The 22593-nt window shown below is 33.6% G+C and overlaps 5 protein-coding genes across 8 annotated transcripts; 1 reads left to right on the top strand and 4 right to left on the bottom strand.

Annotated features, from left to right (window-relative positions):
• Positions 1–654: 654 nt before the first annotated feature.
• LOC106370317 (probable L-gulonolactone oxidase 4) lies at positions 655–4682 on the bottom strand. Its single transcript, XM_048742891.1, has 3 exons — positions 1638–4682; positions 1451–1552; positions 655–1379 (listed from the first exon to the last, which is right to left on the bottom strand). Exons 1-3 carry the CDS (start codon positions 2665–2667, stop codon positions 664–666), a joined length of 1848 nt encoding a protein of 615 aa, XP_048598848.1. The 5' UTR covers positions 2668–4682; the 3' UTR covers positions 655–663.
• Positions 4683–5853: 1171 nt separating this feature from the next.
• On the top strand, positions 5854–6393 carry LOC111201243. Its single transcript, XM_022692858.1, has one exon. The coding sequence runs from the start codon at positions 5854–5856 to the stop codon at positions 6391–6393; it is 540 nt and encodes a 179-aa protein (XP_022548579.1).
• Positions 6394–7924: 1531 nt separating this feature from the next.
• LOC106371457 (probable serine/threonine-protein kinase PBL16) lies at positions 7925–10686 on the bottom strand. 2 transcript variants are annotated; one of them, XM_013811531.3, is made up of 6 exons: positions 10229–10686; positions 9289–9611; positions 9049–9184; positions 8839–8972; positions 8642–8765; positions 7925–8554 (listed from the first exon to the last, which is right to left on the bottom strand). In XM_013811531.3, exons 1-6 carry the CDS (start codon positions 10290–10292, stop codon positions 8088–8090), a joined length of 1248 nt encoding a protein of 415 aa, XP_013666985.2. In that variant the 5' UTR covers positions 10293–10686; the 3' UTR covers positions 7925–8087. The 2 variants fall into 2 exon arrangements, with proteins under 2 accessions (XP_013666985.2, XP_013666984.2); XM_013811530.3 differs by having other exon boundaries at positions 8839–8975; positions 10229–10668.
• Positions 10687–16354: 5668 nt separating this feature from the next.
• Positions 16355–18891, bottom strand: LOC106371455 (probable ADP,ATP carrier protein At5g56450). Of its 3 annotated transcripts, XR_001274545.3 has the most exons (3): positions 17694–18891; positions 16961–17318; positions 16355–16606 (listed from the first exon to the last, which is right to left on the bottom strand). XR_001274545.3 is itself a non-coding variant. In XM_022693281.2 (2 exons), exon 1 carries the CDS (start codon positions 18668–18670, stop codon positions 17699–17701), a length of 972 nt encoding a protein of 323 aa, XP_022549002.1. In that variant the 5' UTR covers positions 18671–18891; the 3' UTR covers positions 16355–17429; positions 17694–17698. The 3 variants fall into 3 exon arrangements, 2 of the variants coding, with proteins under 2 accessions (XP_022549002.1, XP_013666982.1); XM_022693281.2 differs by having other exon boundaries at positions 16355–17429; XM_013811528.3 differs by having other exon boundaries at positions 16355–17318.
• A 177-nt stretch (positions 18892–19068) lies between these two features.
• Positions 19069–21221, bottom strand: LOC106369618 (putative FBD-associated F-box protein At3g50710). The gene is made up of 4 exons (XM_048742153.1): positions 21073–21221; positions 20745–20972; positions 20574–20650; positions 19069–20482 (listed from the first exon to the last, which is right to left on the bottom strand). Exons 1-4 carry the CDS (start codon positions 21219–21221, stop codon positions 19707–19709), a joined length of 1230 nt encoding a protein of 409 aa, XP_048598110.1. The 3' UTR covers positions 19069–19706.
• Between the last annotated feature and the right edge of the window lie 1372 nt (positions 21222–22593).

Raw genomic sequence — 22593 nt, 5'->3', positions numbered from 1 at the left:
CACTAGTTGTCCAAAACATCACTATTGAATTTTAGCAAAAATAAATCATCACATATTGAAATACAAATTATATTTTACGTTGTAGTAACCTCGTCGTCTCTAGTAACCGAATATCACTAGTAGATATTTTTTTTTGATATTTTATAGATTATAAGTTTGATTTTACTTGTGATTTCTTCTCTTTTTCAGGTTACCTAGTTCCCGGTGTTCCATGATGAATGAAACTTGCATAAGCTAATGTGGATTTCTTTAAATACTTAAAAATTGTTATAAGGATGCTAAATAAATTATAGTTGTATGGAAATACACTAGTAATTTGGAGACCATTCCAAATTTTCTATCTTATTTTTGGTACTTGGTACGGCTTAGTCAATAACCGATAACTCAATATTGCTAAAGTAAGTCTCCAAAACAATTACTCTGTTTTTGCATATATAGAAAGCCCAACGTACGATGAATCCATCCTCATCAGGAGCAGATAACAGAGGATGATTAAAACTTAAAAGATGGTTATCACAGACTCATGAGGCCGTTTATAATTAAAAGTGGACACGATTTGAAAAGGTTTTGAGAGGTGGAGATTCAATAGTTATTTTTTTTGAATTAATATAGTTATTTATTTTAAGTATGATTCTCCAATAGTTTGGAGGTTAATAATCACTCTCAAGCACTTACACGAGTACAAACCCTAGCTGCACTATAAACTTTACCTGGCCGACACAAATAACCTTTGTTAGGAGCACAATGAGAATCCTCCGAACAAATGCATAGCCCTTCCAATGCACATCCTTGTTTCACAACCGTCACGTTTCCTTTTAACCCTAGAATCTGATCGGTCCATTCTGTAGAAAACAACCCCGAGGGATCCAATCTCTCCTTTACTTTCAGAAACAAGTTTGCGTTCTTGTACTTCTTAATGACCCCATCAAACGCTATGTTCCTATTCTTCCCCCAATGTGGCAAAGCATCGTACTTTAAGAGCGCCATTTGCTCGATCTCTTCAATATAATCCTCGTAGAGACGGGGTGTCAAAGGATCATCTTTGCTTCTGTAGTAAGTTAGGTCAAAGTCTAAAGCTTTTTCTTCCTTCCCAAGAAAGGCAGGAGAGGATGTGACATATCGCATTAAAATGCCGTTGTTGAGTTCAAGGACGCAGAGAGACTTGGTTTCGATCTTTACAAGAGCTTTGATGTCTTTTATGAAAGCTTTGACTCGCGCAAGAGGAACACTAAATGTTGTTTGATGAAAGAATTGGCCTTTTATCCGCGGATCCCACGGACAAGCCGTGATCAGTCCATTCTGATGACTGTCTAGACATGAACCGGATGACATCATACGGTCTTGGCTTCCGACAGCCGGATAGCCTGTAAATATAAAGCCTGCGACGGATGCATAAAAACATAAGAATCTTATATTTATGAAAACAATAAAGAGATGTAGATGATTGTACCATTATTGGTCACACCGAACGCGATTCTTAGCAAAAAGGATGATAGTTGTCTTGCTCTCACACACTTTCCGTTTGCTTCTCCAGATAACTCGTCACTCTCCTCTGCATATCATGAACCAAAAAACATATAAGAAGCGGTATAGTTAACCATGTAAACATATATATATTGAGAAAACAAAGAATGAACCTAAGGATCTGACGAAGGCAAGGATCAAAGAGACTTGTGAACGGAATGGGAAGAAACTGAACACGCCATCTCCCGAAACGTTTGTCGGAACTCGGTCATCAATTCTATATATAACTTTTCCTTGGCTTGGTAACCATAATAAGTCCGCAAATTCGTGTTGTCTACCAAAAGTTAAGGCTTGATCTTCCATGTCGGTATCGTTTCTCACAACATACGTCAAGGATCTCTTGAACATTGGTTCCAATTTGAAAGTTACCTGTCCAAATATACAAAAAGAAATAAAATGTAAATATTTGTAGCACAAAAAAGAATATATAATTCGTATTTTAAACATACATACCTGAGATATAACACCAAGAACTCCTAAAGAAACTGTGGCTGCATTAAATTCTTCAGGGTTCATAGTCTCACTAAGAACCCTAACCTTCACATACCCGTCAGAAACCGAACCAGGACTCACGAGTCTTATCTCGGTCACGTAATCATGGACGGCACTTCCCTTACCCCACAGCGAACTACCGTGAGCACCCGTCCCCATCATCCCTCCAACCGTTAGTCCCCACCAGTACGGTGCGTACGGTAACGCCAGCTCCAACTTGGCCGCTTCTTCTATCAGCTCCCTTAGCGTCACGCCGCTCTCAACCGTCAAAGTCTCGGCCTTGGGATCGGTTCGCACCACATGGTTTAGAAATTTGGTGCTTATGAGAATCCCGTCCTTTCCGTCGGTGCAGACCAGCTTGGGGATGCTGTGAGAGTACCGAGTCACAACCCTCATCTTTTGGCCGGCTCTAGTGGCTGCAGCCACCACAGAGACGAGCTCAGCCTCGGTTCTTGGGTACTCCACCTTTGCAGCTTCGCATATGGAGCGGTCAGGAAATGCTCCATACGAATTCGTAACCGTGCATATTGTGTTTCCGGACTCACACTTGACCGGATCATCTGGTGGAGTTGAGGAAGCGAATGCGAAAAGACAAAAGATCACACACAGCCAAAATGCCATTTTCTTGAAGAAACTTTTTAAAACTGGCATTTGCAAGGGAAATATCTTTTTCTTTTTTGTTTATGAAATTATTCAAGGGAAACGTTTTGGCATTGTTTCATTTATATATTACTTATAGTTTCGATTTATCATCATCACATGGTATAAAGAGCGACCTGTAATGTGAGCTTATGTGGTATGTATTATGTGACATCAAACTATTTCAGTATAATGCTGCAGAAACATGAAATGAAACCATTAATGAAATTTAGAGATGTTTAGGTAGAATCTGGACCTATCTATATTATGGGACTTATTGGGGGTAATTTACATCATACAGTTACTCTTCTGAAAATGATATGATAAGATTTGACGTATACTACAAACAATTATCTAGCGCGTAAATAAAATTCAATTAATGTTGAAAATTAAGAGACTTTTGTAGACCTCTATAACTCTGGTTTTTGTGGGTGAAATAAATGGCACATGGTTTCTAGTTTGGCTAACATAATTCTGAAATGGAGATTTACCATCTACTTTATTAAAATAGAAGTACAAATAAAAAGTAACCCTAAAATTTACAACTTAATTACAATACAATGCCACTGAAGTAATTAATAAACTTAAATCTAAAATAATTTATTTTCTAAATCTATTCCACAACAAATTCATGATAAATATTGCACTTAATGCATATTAATACTATAAACTTAATATGTAAAGTAGAAAAAAAAATTCCATAAATTCATAGATATTATCCTCTATTAAATAATGTTTATTACATTTTTCAAAATTTTATTGTTAATGAAATCAATTAACAATATTTTAAAAATTTAAAGGATATGCCGTATTTGGGAATGAAAACTTAATAATGAGAACATATTTAAAAGTATCCATTTTACTTGATAATTCTAAATTTGTACCTAATTAAAATTTTCAAATAACCAATTTGACTAATCTATTTAATTGATGATATTGTTTTAGATATATCTATAACTAAAATGCTATTAGAAAGTTATTTTTAAATTATGTATGATATTACATATGTTCAATTGGATTTTACCTTAAATTATTTTTCTTTAGTAAGGATTTGAAATATTAGATTTCGTAATAACATGTACATTTAAGTATTAGTATTAAAAAAAATTAAAAACACCTAAGATTTTTCTTATGAGAAAATTGTAATAGGGAAAGTTTCAAAAGAATATTCTTCAAGTTTTGTATGTAAAGAAAAATATTTAGACAAGATAACAATGTTCTAAAAAAAGCAAAAAAAAATCAAATAAAATAAAATAAAAATCCTACATATAATAAATTGTTAAAGTCAATCAGTTAAAATAAAATTAATTTGATAATAATATAAATACAAGAAATGCCATTACTCATTCTAACAAATTACTCATTTTAATAAGTATGATATAAATATTTTACTAAAAATGCATGACGAATATTTATATATCGGGTTGAGAAATTAAAATTTAAAACTACTTATATAACGGGTTGAATTTAAATATAGTTATCCTTTATGACCAAAAACCTATCAAAACATCTCAAATATTATTTTCGCATATATATGTTAGTTTATGGAAAACACACACATAAACTAAAAATATATATTTTAATTATTTTGCGTAATGTCATAATAAAAAATACATAATACGTGAAAAATAAATAAATATTATATTATTTATAGAAAGCAAAAGTATATTCCTAAAAAATGAAAAAGTGGTTTCTCATTTTTACTGGGAACCCAAATATTGTAAATAATTCTTTCTAACGCGTATCAAACCCGACCATTGAAAGGCTATTAACATTTCCTTTACCACTAGCCAACTCGATAAAATGATATCAGTTAAATAAAAGCAAATATTCGCGTGATATTTACATTTACAGTTATATAAATCATTTTACTTTTACTATTAATGGAATTTTGTAACTGCAATATATGTATTATGTGATATATTTTTGTCACGATTTTATTATAATTTTTATAGATTATATAATGGTATAAAAAATATTTAGTTACATTATGTAAACAAAAAAAACATCCGCCCAGTCGGGCGGATCCAACTCTAGTAATTATTACAGCTCAACACGCATTCACATTGTACAATGAAAACTGATTCGCATTTACACGGAAAAAGGGGTATATATCTTCTGATATCGCGTGACGACCCAGTATGATCGAATAATTGATGATTAGTTATTTAACCGCATATCATATCACAAATAGCTAGCATTAGATGACAACACAAAGACTTCATCAAAAATAAAACTACAGAATTACAGTCTCTATGTAATATTGTAATTTTGTTTGTTGTTGAATTTGAAAATTTCTATATTGAATTAATAATTATATTTTTGTAGGATAAATAGGATATTTAATCGAATATGTAGATATTAGCCCAAAAAAATTAACAGGACAGTGAAAATTTGATTAGCTGCAGAAAGGATACATATCAGAAAATCTTGACAATGGTGAAGCATAATTACAACTATTACAAAAACAAAAAATTAGGATATCTGATCTGCATCCACTCTTAGTTTGCACTCAAATATCTAGTGGTATGTGAATTTGGTTCACATTTAAATTGCATATACGGTACCGAATTCATTATTCATGCATCATAAACTAATTTGATTTGCGAGTATGTGTTTGGGGAAACATTTATACAATATTGACTACGAAACATCAACAATCAGATAGAAAATAGGAACGGTTTACAGATTACTAATGGTTTTATGCACTTGTTTTATTTCATCTTTAAACAACATAATGCAATGGTCGACACATATAAACTTACTGCATATTCACACTGCACATCATGCACCAGGGACTCGGCAACCTTGAAAAGAGAAGCACAAGTAGAGAAGGGATTAATACTCCAATCATGTTGTGTTCTCTACTAACCATAAACCATTTATTGTTACGTAATACAAACATCAGTTCGTTATAACTTCATCTTGTTTGTAATCCTTCGACTGAAAGAAAATTATATTGACATGCAATCCTACGACCCTTGAAGGTTATAGATTGTAATATCCATTTCTTATTAATGATTTCCATGAGTACATTGAAATTCCAAGTACATATTTAATGTTGTAAATGACTGGAATAAAAGTTTGAAAACATTATAAAAGCAAGAAGAGAATCGTGAAGGGCATCTTCTTATACATATTCACTTAACTACTGTCACACCTCCGGTAGCCTCTGCAGAACCTGACACTTACGCATGGATGGTGAATGGAACTGACTGCCACGGATTCTCTTCAGCAAAAACATGGGACAGTCTTAGACCTCGATCAACAATCAAACCGTGGGCTTCCTCAATCTGGTTTAAAGGTTCTGTCCCAAACCTGAACAGGCTACCAACGAAGGATAGGCTTCTCAGCTGGGGTCTGAACATTCAACCGTCGTGCTGTCTCTGTACCACCCACCCTGAGAGTAGAGATCATCTGTTCATCAGTTGCGGCTATGCGGAATTCATATGGCATCATATATTGGCGAAGTTGCACCGATCTCACTTGTTTTACTCATGGTCAGAGCTTATGTCTTGGATCAGACGAACCACCACAGCGTCTCCAACCCTCAAAATGTTGGCGACACAAGTCACAGTCTATAACATTTGGAAGCAGAGAAACAACTGCCTTCACAACGGTACCTATCTCCCACCGCAAACCATAGTCAAACTTATTGATCGGGAGGTCCGTAACGTAATCACGGGGAGAAAAGGAAGAAAGCGATTCCAGAACCTGATGTCTCAATGGCTTTCTTAAATTTCTCTTGATCATTTTCCAAAATTGTATCCCCTTGTTTTTTATCTTTTTTTGCCAAGGTGATATCCTGCAGCTATCTTGTATATCTGAACCTTCTCATATTTATATGATATTTACATTCTTAGCAAAAAAAAAATCATCAATAATACATATTTTTCATTCAACTGTTCTGTTGGTTTCACATTTATTGTGTTACATCTGCGGATGCGTCTTCACTCTCCTCTTCATACCATGAAAGCAAATATATATAAGAAACATTGTAACCATGCAAATGTTATATAATAGTTTAAATATCTTGTAAATATATAATATTAACCTAAAGATCTGACGAGGGCTAATGCTGCGGAGAGTTGCGGACGGAATGGAAAAAAATCGAACAAGCCATCGGCGGAAGTGTTCAAAGGAACACGGTCGTCTATTCGATACACCACTTTGTGTTGGCTGGGTAACAATAAGAAATCTGCAAACTCGTGCTCTTCCCCAAATGTCAGGGCTTGAACTCCAAAATCTGAATCGCTTCTCATAACATACGTTAACGATCTCTTGAATATTGGTTGCAACTTAAAAGTAACCTTTCCAGACATACGAAAAATGTATATTTATGTAGCACATACAAAAATAACAAAAATAAGGATCGATCATAGGCATAGGCAAGTGAAACATTAATATATAGCTCCTAATTTTTTAAAAATAATTACATAAATATAAACCTATAAATTTATAAAAATATATTTTTATGAAGATCTTTTATTAAAATTATTTGTAACATCTAAAATATATACGAACTAACAAAAGTGATGTATATATGAACTAACAAAAGTTGATGTATATATAAACTAACAAAAGTGATGTATAATGTGTACCTGAGATATAACGCCAAGAACTCCTAAAGAAACTTTGGATGCGTTAAATTCTTGAGGATTCATAGTCTCACTAAGAACCCGAACCTTCACATACCCGTCAGAAACTGAGCCGGGACTCACCGTTCTTATCTCGGTCACGTGATAATGTAACACTTCAAATGATCTCAATATAAGGTTACAAACAAAAAATACATACTTGCATCACATACTTACTCTTTGTTTGATTGGAATAATTTTGTGATGCATACTTCATCGTATTTTTGTGATGTAAACAACCACATATATCAAACTATCAATAAAGACATGAAAAACAAAACGCAGCTTAGATAGACACATGGGGAATGAAAAGTTTGTGTTCACATTACAGACAGATGAGACGATCAATATGCGTTATCTATCATGGGCTACATTGCTCATTTATTTGGCTCCTTTTAATCTTCCCAACTTCCCCTCAAATATATTATATGAAAAATTGAAACTATAGATTATTTGCTAGGAAGAATGTCAATCCAAAAAGGAAATGAGGATATTTCAATTTTCTATTTGTTTTTTTTTTTTAACAAGGTTGAGATCCAGCTTCTATTGGGCCTAACGAGCTGATCTGTACCAGGGAATGCTATGCAATGTGTGTGGGTGTGGCAAACAACTTTTGCACAACACAGTACAAGGGTTAAAAGCTCTGTATTTCAATAAAAGGAAAAAAGATTCACAAACATATGTATCTCTCTCTCTTAGTCTGTATATGTTAAAGATACACACAACACAGTCTAGTTTTCACTTTTGAAATCGTCTATTAAGAAAACAAAAGAATCCAAGTGATCAATTACAAAGTTAATTATCATCATCTTCAATAACCTTCTTCACCTCTTCAACCTTCTTTAACTCTTCAACCTTCTTCACTTCCTCAACTTTCTTCAACTCATTCTTAGGCATTTCGTCTATAATGGTAATAACTGCTTTCTGAACAGTGGGGACAAGTAAGGCCTCTTCTTCTGTGGCCTGAAGAGGCTCCAAAGAATCCACAATGTCCCTCATTAAAGGCCTAGCCTTCGGGTTCCGGTTAAGGCAATGGTAAGCTAACATTGCAGCCTTCTGAACCGACTTAACCGGGTACTCACAGTTCATTCTCGGGTCTACAATGTTCATCACTTTCTTCTTCTCCTTCAGCAACGGAAGTGCCCAATCTATTAGGTTCTGCTCACGCGTGGGACGTGACTTGTCTAGTGATTTCCTCCCTGTGAGAAGCTCTAACAGAACTACACCGAAGCTGTACACATCACTCCCCGGTGTCAAATGACCTGACAACCAAGAAAGTAACCACATATGTCATAAAAAAGGATCCAAAGTCAACAATCTATATGGCTAAATACATTGTAGAAGCTTGCCTGTCATGATGTATTCAGGAGCTGCATAGCCGTAAGTTCCCATGATACGGGTGGAGACGTGCGATTTATCTCCTACAGGACCGTCTTTAGCGAGTCCAAAGTCTGATAACTTAGCATTATATTCCTGTTATAAAACTAATATTAAACCTCCACAATAGTATGTGTGAGACTACTACCAGAACTACACTAGTACTAACCATGTCTAGAAGAATGTTGGAGGTTTTGAAATCACGATATATGACTGGTTTCTTTGCTTCGTGGAGGAAGGCGAGTCCTTTCGCTGCTCCGAATGCAATCTTCATTCTTATTGCCCATGAAAGAGGAAGCAACACTTCTACCAAGGATACACATAGCTCAGAAGAGTTCAAGCAAGAAGAGAAAAGAGGTGTAAGAACGTTAAAACTCACTTGAGAAAAGATTGTTCTCCACGCTACCACGAGCCATGTACTCGTAGATAAGCACCCTGTGGTTATCCTCGCAGCAATAACCAATCAACTTCACTAAGTTCGGATGTGAAAGCTGCCCTAAGAATATCACCTCTGCCTACACAACATCGAAGACCATGGATAAGATTCTTAGTCCATTCTCTCTTAGGGTTGATGATGAAACTTGGAAGACAAGGAAAAGACAGAGAGACTACTACTAACCAGCCATTCTCTGTGACCCTGAAAGCTATTGTCTCCGTCGTGAACTTTAACGGCCACAGGGAGTGGTTTAGGAACTTCTTCTTGATCACCGGATTCCTCTTTGATAAAACCTTTGTAGACACTTCCAAAGCCACCACCGCCGAGAACTCTGTCTTGTCTGAAATTACCTGTGATGTTCTTGAGCTCATCGTAGGTGAAAGCTACCAGAGGATTCGTAGCCGAGTCACGTCTTAGATCCTCTACTTCTTTTGGATTTGATGGCAGCTTTTGAACTTCTTTAACATGTGTCTCTTCTTCTCTTGGACTCTGTTCTTTAGGTGATTCTGTACCAAAACATAAAAAAAAAAGATCTAGTGTTTTTGATTCTGTGGATATAGTTGAAGATTCTATTCTACTTGACAGATATTTGAACATGTTGTGGAATTAAATGGTTTTGGATGTATTATTCTTCAGGGGGACTAAAATCTCAACAATATGGAATATGTAATTAAAAATGTCTTCTGAAGGGACCAATCAAGAAGAAACAAAAGCATATACGGAGAAATGAAACCGAAGGAGACTATATAGAACACATAACACCAACGTATTTTAATTGCTTGGTTAAAAATCTAAACAAATTGAGATAAAAAAAAACATAAAACTAATTGAACAGAAACATTGACTTTATAAAAACAAGAATACCAGGAAAAGGGAATGAATACACACAGAACATAATCAAAATCAACCAAGAAAGAGAAAAATAATAAATTAAATCATTTTTGGGAAATAACCGACAGATTTTTCATAGTTTTGTGAAAGCTTTTTGGGTATAAAGTATAAACCATAAGAAAATCTCGTAATTTCAGGAGAAAATAGTAAAAAAAAAATCCATGACACTGATAGAGAGTTTCAAGAAAGTAAAACACCAAATCAAGAAAGAAGAAGAGATAGAAACGCAAACCTGACTTAGCGTTTGCAGATACTTTGTGATTAAAAGGCTCAAATCTACACAAACAGTTACCCATCACTCCCAAACAACACACAATTTTTTTTTGTGTGCAACAAACAACACACAATAAAAGAGAGAAATTACTATATTTAATGAGAAATGAACTTTATTATCTTTTTGTAAGTTACAGATTTGTGCCTATAAAGAAAAACCTAGCTCTCAGTTTTTGTTCTCTCCTCTTCTTGGTTTCTTTATTTCTTGTTTTGAAGAACCAAAAGGTAAAGGGAAGATGCAAAAGAGAGACACACTAAAGGAAACGTTTCTTCTTTAGAGAGAGAAAGACTGAGAGAGAGAGAAGGGAGAGAGATTCTTTGTGGTAATGATGGGCACAGAGCTATGAGGTGGGAGAGAAAGAGGTCTTTGGCTATGGCGGAGATGGGCCCTACTTCTCTTTCTCTTTTTTCCACTGACGATTCAAAACAGAAAGTCAGGAAACGAAAAAAACAGTCCATATCGGTCTGTTTTGTTCTGGTCTGATCTGATCTGGTCCGGTTCGGTCCGGTCCGCTCACACTTCTCTCTAGTTTAGATTCAGATTGCTTTATAAGGCAAATTATTTCCTTTTGATTTATTAAACTAGGATAAAGTCAGAAATTAATTTCATTGAAAATTTTCTCTATTCGGAAAAAGAAATTTCAACAGATTTTTTGATTAAGTGAATCAGAAAAAGACAAATCCAAATTAAACTTTTTTTTTTTTTGTAACACAATCCAAATTAAACCAAAAACCATTCGTTGTCTTATTAATTTTGTGGGATGTTTTCATTTGTTTAATAGTGCGCGCATGTATGATGATGCGCATTTTCAGACCACAACTCTATCCCTCTCGATCGCTTTCTCTTTGTCTAAGCGTGCGCCTTTGCCTTTCCCCAATTCTTTCGTATTCCTCTTTTCATTTTTTTGGTTATCGATAAAAAATTTGTGTTCACATTCTTTCTTTTTTTGGCGGTGTTCACATTTATTTCATTTAATCCAATACTATGTTAGTGCATAATTTCACAAAGTGACTCGACATTTTATATCGGCTAAAAACGGATGTGCTCACTATACCTAAGTAGAGCTGTCACATTGACATATTTAAAAGCCTAAATCATATAATTTGAAAATATTATTAAAGGAGCACTTTTATGCCATTAGCTATGCTTTCCGCAAAAAAAAAACATATTTTCATAAAAATGCAATATACATAGCGACATCACTAGCAGTCTAGCACAAATAAATAGAAACATGTTATGCTCCTCAAAAGACAATAAATAATTCTGTAATGTATATTCATCCTTTCATGGAAATATGCAACAGTTTGAAAGTTTTGTATTTTCTGTAAAAAAGCATCAGTTATTTGAGTTTTGAAATATGCAGCCGTTTAAAATTAACTTTCTTAGTTTATCTTACTCTTTTTTTGAACACATCTTATCTTCCTTATATATTATAGGTTGTTATCTAAATGGATACTTATAGAAAGATAATACAATTATTCTTGTCAAAAAATGTTTATCTACAAAGAGAAAAATATCCTACCTTGTTGAATAGGAAAAGAGATTACTGACGTAAATAATAAATTAACATCAACTAATATGATTAGATGCAAATATCCCATAGACACCTTACCTAACATACTATTATTATTAGTTTATTACATACACTTATATTTTCTATTCAAATTTACAAACGCACAAGATTAATGTCCCACTCAAAAAGTTACCTATATAATCCTTTATACATCATCACGCACATTTAACATTGACATCTCTTAATTTTTATTAGATTAGCATAGAAAACTGTGGAAAATATTATTCTTTTTTTGTTGTTCCGCTCTATATAAAAGTTGATGATTTGATAAACTTGTTTATATGTTTACTTTAATCCCTAATAAATATTATGTTTATTGGTACTATATGATTATTTAAATTTTCAAACCATTCCCATAATTTTTCAAAGCCTTAGAATTTCCCTATTAAACACTATAAATTTCTTATTAAAGACTATAAATTTCTTATTAAACATTGCTCAAGAAGGCCCTAAACATGTTATACCAAATCACAACTTCAGCTTGAACGGTGAAGCTGAAGTTATGATCAATACTCCTACTTTAATTCATATTGATTTAAAACTTACGCATTGAAATGCAAGAAACCAAATGTGTGTGAATGCAATAGACCATGTGTGTGTATGGGTAATAATAACTGGTAGAAAGTTGCTTCAACAAGAGATATAATTGAACACCCACTAGTTTGTTTCTTTGGATCCCATTTAACCTCATCCAGGTGTTAGGCTTGAATATTGTTATGATTTTTAATTTATTTTTGTTTAAATATGCTTGCAATTTCTTGTTTATTTTCTTCCCAACTAACAGCAAATTTCCCATATTCTGAGTTGCAGCAAATAATAAAAGTTCTCTGATTCATTGGATGGAAAGTTGCTATAGATCGATCACTCCGCACCCATTTGTTCTCCTGTCTTTTCTATTTATCTCCATGACTCATGGACCATGGGTAAGAAGTCCCCTAAAGATATTGCTAAACAATTAATGACTTACTCTCTTTTAGTAAAGAAACAATTGATTTACATTTGACACACGGAACGCCAGTTAGGACCAAACATCCATATGTGTATCTGAATCACTTATTGAACGCCAGTTAGTGGTTCACAGCTAACTGCTTGCACGAATGTTACTTACTGTTAGTATTTTAGTGGCATTATCACTATTCAAATCAGAATCCGGTAGGATGCAATAACAAAAAAAAAATTAAAGAGTGGCATTATCACTATTCAAATCAGAATCCGGTAGGATGCAATAACAAAAAAAAAAGATTTAATTTATAGAATATCAGATTGGATTCTGATAAACTTTGTATAACAAATGTTATTCATATAAATTATACCTTGTTAATTTTTTTTTCTTTTTTTTTGCTAAGAATTATACCTTATTAATTCTAGCGACAAGGACGATCATACAGTCAGACTGATATATAATTAACATTATTGAATGGATATGGAAAGAGTACATATATAAATATGAAGACCTGTAATCTTATATATTAAAAGAGAAGTCACAACCTTGATTCATGTGTAATTTTTTTAAAAATGGACTTAATGGACCTATTCCTAGAAAGTCATGTTACATTTAATATCTAATTTTATCATTTAAATTTTGGGCTTACAAGAAATTTTTATTGGGCTATCAATAATTAAATTTAAACAATAGATGATCCATTGGATTTATATATAGTATAAATAAAATAAATATAATTTAATGTTGTAATACTATACCTCTATATGCTGAAGATTTAAATATTTTTCGAAGTTAACTTTTAAAATTATAAAGATTTTTTTTTTAAATAACAAAAATCATATTATCTAACAATGATTAATCTTTAATACCTTAAACCAATGAAAACAAATTTTAAACTATATAGTTTATTTTAGAAAATAAACAAAAATTAAATGTTTAATTATTTACTCGATAATATAAATCTTTGAAACGAAAATTTTAATTTCTTAAAAACTTTCTAAATTTGTGAAATGTTTTAATATCTTTGAATATGACAATAAAATAATATTTTACTAATCTTTATATATATAGTTATGATTTTAATAATGAAATAATAATTCGAAAATATATATATAGAAGAAGATACAAATACATGTGAAAGTATGTAACAATCTATTCAATGAAAAAAATATACAGTAAGCTTATTATGTTTTAAAAATTGATAGACACATATATATTATAATATATACTAATCTTATATATTAAAACATAAGTCATAACTTTGATTCATGTATGATTTTTTTAAAAAGTTGACCCTCCCTAAAAATCAGTTATCATTCATTTATTACTAATAATATGGATTAATAATATCATTCCTAATATAACATCGACTCCTAAAAACCCGGATTGGTTAACAAACTCACCTTGATTCATGTGTGATATTTTTATTTGAATCATCATTTAAAATTTGTAGTAAATGTATTTCCTTAATGCTAATATATAATCTTTTAACTACTGAAATCATAATATAATTTGATATCTTTTAATTTAAAATATAAATATAAATATTTAATTTTCTTAACAAATGTGTTGAAAATCGTTATAACAATATCTTAATTATCAAAAATTGTATATAAATATTTTCTCTAATTTTGTAATTAGTAATAAAATTAATGTTATTATACATTAATATATATATATTTTATTATATATTAATGTTATTATACAAATAATCAGTTATCTTTTATAAAATGAAAAACATTATATCAAATTTTACTATTTTATAGTTATATCTATCATTTTAAATAAAAAATTGTATTTAACTAAATATGATTAATTATTTTAAATTGATAAATTAATATATTTTATTTTGACAAACATTAAAAATTTATGCTAGAAATATAATATGTTTGTAGAACGGGTTAACATTAGTAAATTAGATAATTCATGTATAAAATTAACTTATCTTAAACTTTTTTATATATATAGTTATTATCTTAAATGAATAAACATAAAAATATACTGATAAAGGAAATCTAGCGCTTTGAATTACGGATCAGGATCATAATAATTGAATAAAAAATAATTTTAAAATATATATAATAAAAATACCAAATATATGTGATGATTTGAAATAATCAATTAACTTACAGCATGAAAACTATCAAATTGTTATATTTAAGATAGTTATATATAAACATTTAAATATATAAGTAACTTTAAAAATATATTCTAATTATGTAATATATATATATAAACATGAAAATTAATACCCGCACGGTTGTGCGGATCCAAATCTAGTTTTGTTTAAAGTAATATGATCTACAACAAATTGTATCATAACTAAAAGGTACTCCACAAAATCGCATCGGATGTGGTATAAAACTATTTTATACTTACCGTCTTATTTGCACCTTTTTGATAACATATATTTGAGACGTATGCTACATTTAAAGATTTATTTTCAAAATACCAAAGTATTCGAACAAAAACTAATAATATATAGCCAGTTTAATTTAAAATTCGTAAACCATATAAATAATTTAAATTTCCTAAACGAAGGCCAACCAAAGATTTTCTTGTCGGGTAAGAAACAATAACTTAACTTGTATCTTACGATATATGTTCTCATATATTGAGGATTAAAAAGATGAAGATTTCCCGTGATTTTTTTTATAATACCAGCAATACAATATATTAAGAAATTAAAATTTTAACAAACGTCAATGGCAACCCAAATCTAACAGAAAGAATCATTTGTTGAACCGGTTAGTCGGTGACTATTAAGTTATATGAACATAGAGGCTTATTACACTTTAAGATAAAGTTATAATCATATAGAATTATTATTACTATACTTGCATCATCAGTGGTCAATGACTCGATGTTATTACTGAAAATAGTGAACAACAGCTAAGAACTTCATAGGATAAGAAACGAAAGGCATGTTTAACCCCGGTCTTTTGGTCGAAGTTCTTAACTTATGATTTGACATTTTTTTTTTTTTTTTTTTGTTTTTTACACTTTTCAGCTAAAAAACAACTCTTATATCTCTTATTTAAGAGACGGTTCTTAACTTTTCTTAGTTAAAATCTAAGAAAAGTTAAGAACCGTCTCTTAACCGAAGTTAAGAACCCTAGTTAAGAGACTTAGGTTAAACCATCAGGTTGAAGTTTCAAACAACTGACGTCAGGTTGACTTGTTGGGTGCTTAGAATGTTGGTTTCGTAGCGGCAAACCAAGATTGATCAGATAAATCCAAATATCCACTGAATCAATCAAATTAATGGACAGTTTGAAACTGAGAGAAACATCCAAATTTGAAGTCGTTCACCTAAAAATACAAATTTGGTTCTTTGTTTTGTAAGCAATGTAATTCAAGAAAGGCATGGGGACTAGGTAAATGCAATTCAGATCATAAGATACGACAAAAATAGTATGCAAAAAGAATGAAAATGCTTTTTTTTTTTTTTTACAACAAAAGGCTAAGAAACTAGAAAGAATAAAAATGCTTTTATCAAGCAGTTTTTGATTTTTCAAAAATTTAAAGAAACTTCCTACTTTGCTGTTGTAAAATATGTTTGTTCAGATAAAAAATGCTTGTCAGTTTAATTAACTCAAACAAAGGTGTTTTGCGCTATACAAGTAATGTTAAGATTGATTACAAGCTCCGTAATTACTCTTCGTATCTATTTACTTGAATCACTGTGGTGTCACAATTTGAAGGATGCATTAGTAAGTGGTCAAACATGACTGGCTAAGTGGAGTGAGGTGGAGAGCAGCAAGGCTTCCTTCCTCTAAATTACCCATCTGTTGGTTTGTTTCCACCAAGCAATTTTAGCCTATAAGATCAAACGGATATTATCAAATATTCTCCAATATCTGAACCAAAAACTCAACTAATGTCAGTAAGACAACCAAAAACCTTGGTCTCTGAACACAGTAAGAGAAAAGGCTAAGTCTCTGTTTTAGGCACCAATCTATAAGGCAGTGACCAACACAGTTTTTCAGGCTCTGTAACCTGACCCTGCTTCTTAAGCTAGTCATATTCTCTACCAAACCAGACATAGAAATCACAGACGCACTGAAGAAACTGATTTGTCAAATCATTATGAATATTGCAAATTTTAGTGTCTAAATAGATATTTCGTTTCAGATATTCATAAGAAATTTACAGAATAAGAAAAACCTCTAACCTTTGTGGCATATTCACATTAGTGATTGCAGGAAGTACTTAAAGTGGAAGATGAATCTCAAATCATGAAGCTGGATTGTTTCAGAGCAGCACTTGTTGAAGGCATCTACTTTACATATACATATATATATATATATACACACCTATCTTAAAAAACAACCAAGCAGTTTCATAAAGAGATTTCACTATCTCTTTGCGTCACATAATTAATACTCCTGTTTTAAGTAACTGCAGCGGATCAGCCATGTTTGGGGGTTCGTATGCAACGCATCCCCTGAGTCTCATATGGGAGTTGTCTTGATACTTCCTCACTGGCAAGAATAGCAGAGAGCTTGCAGCAAACAGAGAATCAATCCAATCTATGTCACAAAGCGAAACTTTCACACTCTATCTTGGACAGGCTCAAACTGACTACATTCTTGTATCTAAAGAACTAGAGTCCATCATTATCTCTTTGAACCGTTGTTATCCTATCCATAATGAAAACTCAAGAGTGATAACAAATTTAATAAAAGGAAAATGCAAATCCATGTTATTTTATTTACAAAATAGATTCCTTCTTTTATTCATCCTCATACAAACAAAGTCTATAACAAGAAGAAAAGAATCAATATGCATACTGTAAAACGAATATCATCAACTAAATCTACACATGTCTCCTTGTTAAGGTGTAGTATCAAAATGAATCAACCATACTTCTTCTGACCTCTAATTTGGATTTGACAAGGGCTTACCTCTTTTAGATCCCTCCCCAATTCAAGAACTTCTTCACCTCATCATAAAAAACCAAGATCGCAGCAGAACCAGTACTCCTAAACATATTCGAAAGCGCACCACGGTAAAAAGAAGCCAACCCTTCAACCCTATATATCTTCTTCCAGCAATCCAACGTGCTACTATACATCGGATGCTCAATCCCAGACTGCATCATGATCCTCCTCCGAACCGTATCCAACGGGTAAGAAGCCAAACCAGCAGAAGTAGTCACACCCTGAGCCAAAACCCATCTCTTCCACAACGCCAACTCCTTATCTTCAGACAAAACCTCCTTAACCGTATCAAACCCACCAAAGTACAACCCACGGTGAACAATCACACCGTGCAGAGACGCAGGCAACCCTCTGTAGATCCCTCTAACACCGTCTTTCCTCTGAACCGTCGTCAAGAAATGATGAATCCCTCTGAACTGACGAGCCTCCTTCTTCCCAACGTCAGCAGCCAAACGCGTGTGAGCTATATCAAGAGGGTAAACAACAATCAAAGCCGTGCATCCCGCCGCGGAGCCAGCGATGAAGTTAGCTAAGGCCCCGGAGAAGACGTGACTCTCCTGAGAGCTGCTGTTGCGGAGGATGTTTCTGTAGAGGTCCTTGAGGGAGAAGTTGAGAGCCACGGAAGGGTAGTAGCGGAGCACGCTGCTCCCGTTGCCTCTCCATAGGGATAAAACGCCTTCTTCACGGACCGTGCGGTGGATGAAATCGAACATTCCTTTGAAGCGTCTCTTCCCGGAGGAGTCTCCGACGATGGCGATGTTGCTCTCCTGGGTCTGGAGGAGGAGCTTGGCTCTCTCGATTGGGGCGACGATGGTGTGGACGACGCCTCCCATCACGGCTCCGGCGAGTAGGTCTCTGTGGAAATGTTTGAGAGTCTGTGGAAGCGATGATGGGTTCCTTCGGGTTGACGAGTGAGCGCCGGGGTCTTCTTGGATGCCCATCTTTGATAATGCGATGGTAAAGTTTCGATCTTTGGAGGCTATTGGGTTTATTAAAAATCGAAACTTTGGGGGTTGGTTTCGATTTGGTTCAATCTGGCATTGTACAAGAGCAAGGAGATTCCAAATTAACCCTAGAAATTGTGATTGGAGACTGATTCGGGTCTCTTGCGTGTTATTCGATTCGAACTCGGGATAAAGATGAAAAGGGGGAAAGGAAACAGTGAAAGGTTGTTTGAGACTGGAGGAGAAGAAATTTTGAGATAATGGGTTTGGGCTCAACGTCTAACGGCCCAATAGAGAAGACACTTTGGACAATGGAACTTGTCACTGGAGGCAGGCAACAAATGAAAATGGTTGGTCGATAAACCTTCTATAATACAACAACTATCACAATGAAACGTCCAAGAAGTTGTTACATGTTGATAAACATCAAAAATGTAGTAATATACAATACTATAACAGCTTTCCACATTCTTGAGAAGCTCTTATATTTATCAACATTATGTTGTTGCATGATGCTTCTAAGAACAAAAAATGGAAGCAATATGTAAGAGCAAAATATAAATTTGATAAGCTTTCCCCTTTCCAACACATCTATTTTTCAGACGCTACTAGGTTTTATTGGGACAGACTACTATAGTACCATCTTGTATTTTAAGAACCCAACAAAAGCTTACATGACTTTGAAGCCCTTGCAAAGAAGCCACCTCCTTGAGTATCTGAGATTCCTCTTCTGGATCCAAATCCCATGCAGAGATCTCTGCAATTTTTAACCGTTTGGCGGTTCTTAGGATATAAGCCACCAGTTTCTTCTCTTCCCGTCTTCCATTGTAATAATTCCATTCAAAAGTATTGAGATGAAACGTCAAGCATTCAGGAACGGAACTTAGCTGTCCCCAACGTCCTTCCATAGGCTTTATGGGACAGGTATTCAGCTCTTCCCACCAACGTTCAATAGGCTTTACAGAACAAAAGCACTCCTCCTGAGTCCTGACACTATCATAAATGATAGTGCATTAGACCATAAAATTATAACTTAAGACAATGAAACAAATGGAGAAGTAAAGAAACCAAATGCAGCAGGGCAGGGTAAATGTACCTGGTTGAGCTTGAGAACTTGTAGTTTAGGAGAACTTTTGAGAATCCAAGTAAGTAGATCCCACCACTTTGGGCTGCATCCACATAGCTCTAGGTGAACAAGCTGATCGAATCCAATGCGATGCTGAACCATTGAATGATTAAACAAACATAAAGAGAGGCGTTTGACTGCTGTAAGAGACCTCATGAGCTTCTCATGATTTTTGCAAACAAGTTTAACATGTGCCTCCACCAACTCGGGCATATCTTCACTCAAATACAAATGACCATAGTCAATGATATCTACGTAGTTCAAGTACTTCAAAGACGGGACGTTAATGGTAACTCTATCGTTGTAAGACTCATGTTCTAATTTATCAGTGTATGCCTCATAATCCCTATACTGATTAAGTACAGATAATCTCTCCAAGGAAGGCATTACAACAGAGGATGACCGCACACTCCAGTTATCAGTTTTGTCCACAACCAACTCCTCCAGAACAGGACAACCCCTTAAAAGCCTGCGGTGCGATTCTTCGTTTTCATACTCCACACACAGAAGGTGCAATGTTTTGAGAGAAGAAAGCGAGACCACGAGATCATCAGGACCATACACAAGAATCGATTTATAAAGTTTCAAGACCACTACAGCCAGTTGGGTTTGAATCCCAGCCACTGGAGAATTAACATTTCGGCATTGCCAGGGACAGAGAACCGATACGTGGCAACACGTAACTATTATGGATCACTCCAGCAAGGCCAGGATACCTATGTATAATTCAAAAAAAAAGTTTCAAGACCACAAGATTCTCGAATGTGTATAGACACGCTGGCAGTTCGAATGACTTATCAACGTCGTAACGGTTGATTTCGAGTTCACGCATACGGCGAGCAATTGCGATTCTGACCCATGTCGACATATCATTAGTGGTGGACAAGAAACCAATGTTGAACATTTAGAGTTTCAAGAACCGGAGACTTGTGCAACACCAGAAACCTGTCGACATATTGACAAAATCTCGTGTATTCTTCTTTAGTATCATCGTAACAAGAAGTACCATGTTCAAAATCGAGTTTTGGAACCATGGTCCAAAGAAACTTCCATCGTTTGGAGAAAAACATAGTTGAAAGGACATCTTTGGTACAAAGCGATGAGAGAATCTTTAACAGCAGATCATCCGACAGTGAACTAATCTTGTCCATATATAGGAACCCTAAGGAAGACCTGTCCAATTCAATATTAATCTGAATTGAACAGATTGATTAATCTGACTTTCAGATCATCCCATCTACTAAGCCCATATCGTGAAATCTCATCTCCATACCACGACATAACATCACTTTCAATGAACCCATACGCAACAAGTCTTGTTTCGAAATCGGTGAAGCTGTGAGTTGCAACGAATGGGTCGATCCACTCAACCCACCTCTCTGGATCTTCACCGTAGAAAAACGAAACATCAATCGATCCCATGGTTCGTTAGGGCTCTGATACCAAATATAGTTTCAATATTTTGTATAAACTCACAAGATCATTAAGAATAACTCAATTCTTATTAGCTTAAGAAAACTCTCTCAAAAACTTAAGCTCTCACAAGATGGTCTCTCAATCTCTAACCCATAAGTTATGCCACACCTTGGCATCTCCTTATATAGGAATATCAACTTCCTAATCTCATTAGTTTAACTTATTTAGATAACTCCTAAACAAACATATTTCCTATTTCTTTCACATTCCAAATATCTTTAGAATAGCTTACTCCACAAGCTTTCTTCAAGCTTACTTTCAACAGTATGTTCTTCAAGTTAATAGTCTCGCATCATGAACTTGTTACTGTATCCAAAGCACATAAACATGAAGGATGGACAAACGCAATGCATGAAGAGATGGATAACTATGAAGAAACCAATACCTTTACTCTGGTTTCAAGAACTTCAGATGGCTGACATCTTCTTGAAGGCTCTGCCCTTTGCTTTCAGCTCTTTGAGTTGCGTTGTCTCATACACCAAGTTTGAGTGGAAGTATCAAATCAAATCCTTCAACAGCTACAAAGGCTTTGCTAAACGACAGAAATTCAGGTTCATCAGTAACCAAAGACCGAAATGATGTCGTCTTACGAAATAGTTCAGCTGAGTACAATAATTTGGGCCAGTCGAAAGCCCACACAACATTCACAGTCTGTTCAAACAGCTGTTCAAATGTCTTTTTCCTTTCTTTTTTTTCTGGACAACAACTGTCCTTTTTAAAAAAACTAGAGTTTATCTCCGCGCTTCGCGCGGATTATATATTTTGACGTTTTAATATTATACTCCCTCACTATCAAAAAGATAGATATTTTAGAGAATTTTTTTTTTGAAAAAGATAGATATTTTATGTTTTCTATGAAAAAATTATAAATTTCAAAAAAATTAATTGATTTTATTGAATTACTATTGGTTAAAAAATATTAAAAATTGAAATTGCAGAAAGCGATACATTTAGTATAGTGACTTAATGCGTTTTTTTAATATGTGCGAAAACGCTAGAAAGTCTATCTTTGTGAAATGGAAAGAGTATTTGTTTTGCCAAATAATTTAAAACTGACCTTTTGAATACAATATATAATTTGATATAATTTACATGTGACAGATATAATTTTAAATGTAAACCTATTGTTTAGAAAAAAAACTACATTGTTTTACCATTTTTAATTGTTTGGCCATTTTCAAAAATATTAATATTTTTTTTACAATTAAAATGAATTTAAGATATGATTTTACTGATATATGTATAGTTGTCTTACATCTATATATTATTGTTCTAATAAATTTGATGTTGGTCTTATGTGCTCTTTAGTTTTTAGATT

Source organism: Brassica napus, chromosome A10 (genome assembly GCF_020379485.1).
Source record: "Brassica napus cultivar Da-Ae chromosome A10, Da-Ae, whole genome shotgun sequence".
Taxonomy (NCBI): domain Eukaryota; kingdom Viridiplantae; phylum Streptophyta; class Magnoliopsida; order Brassicales; family Brassicaceae; genus Brassica; species Brassica napus.
The sequence above is the reverse complement of the archived record's forward strand: the minus strand, read 5'-3'. Positions and strand labels throughout refer to the sequence as shown.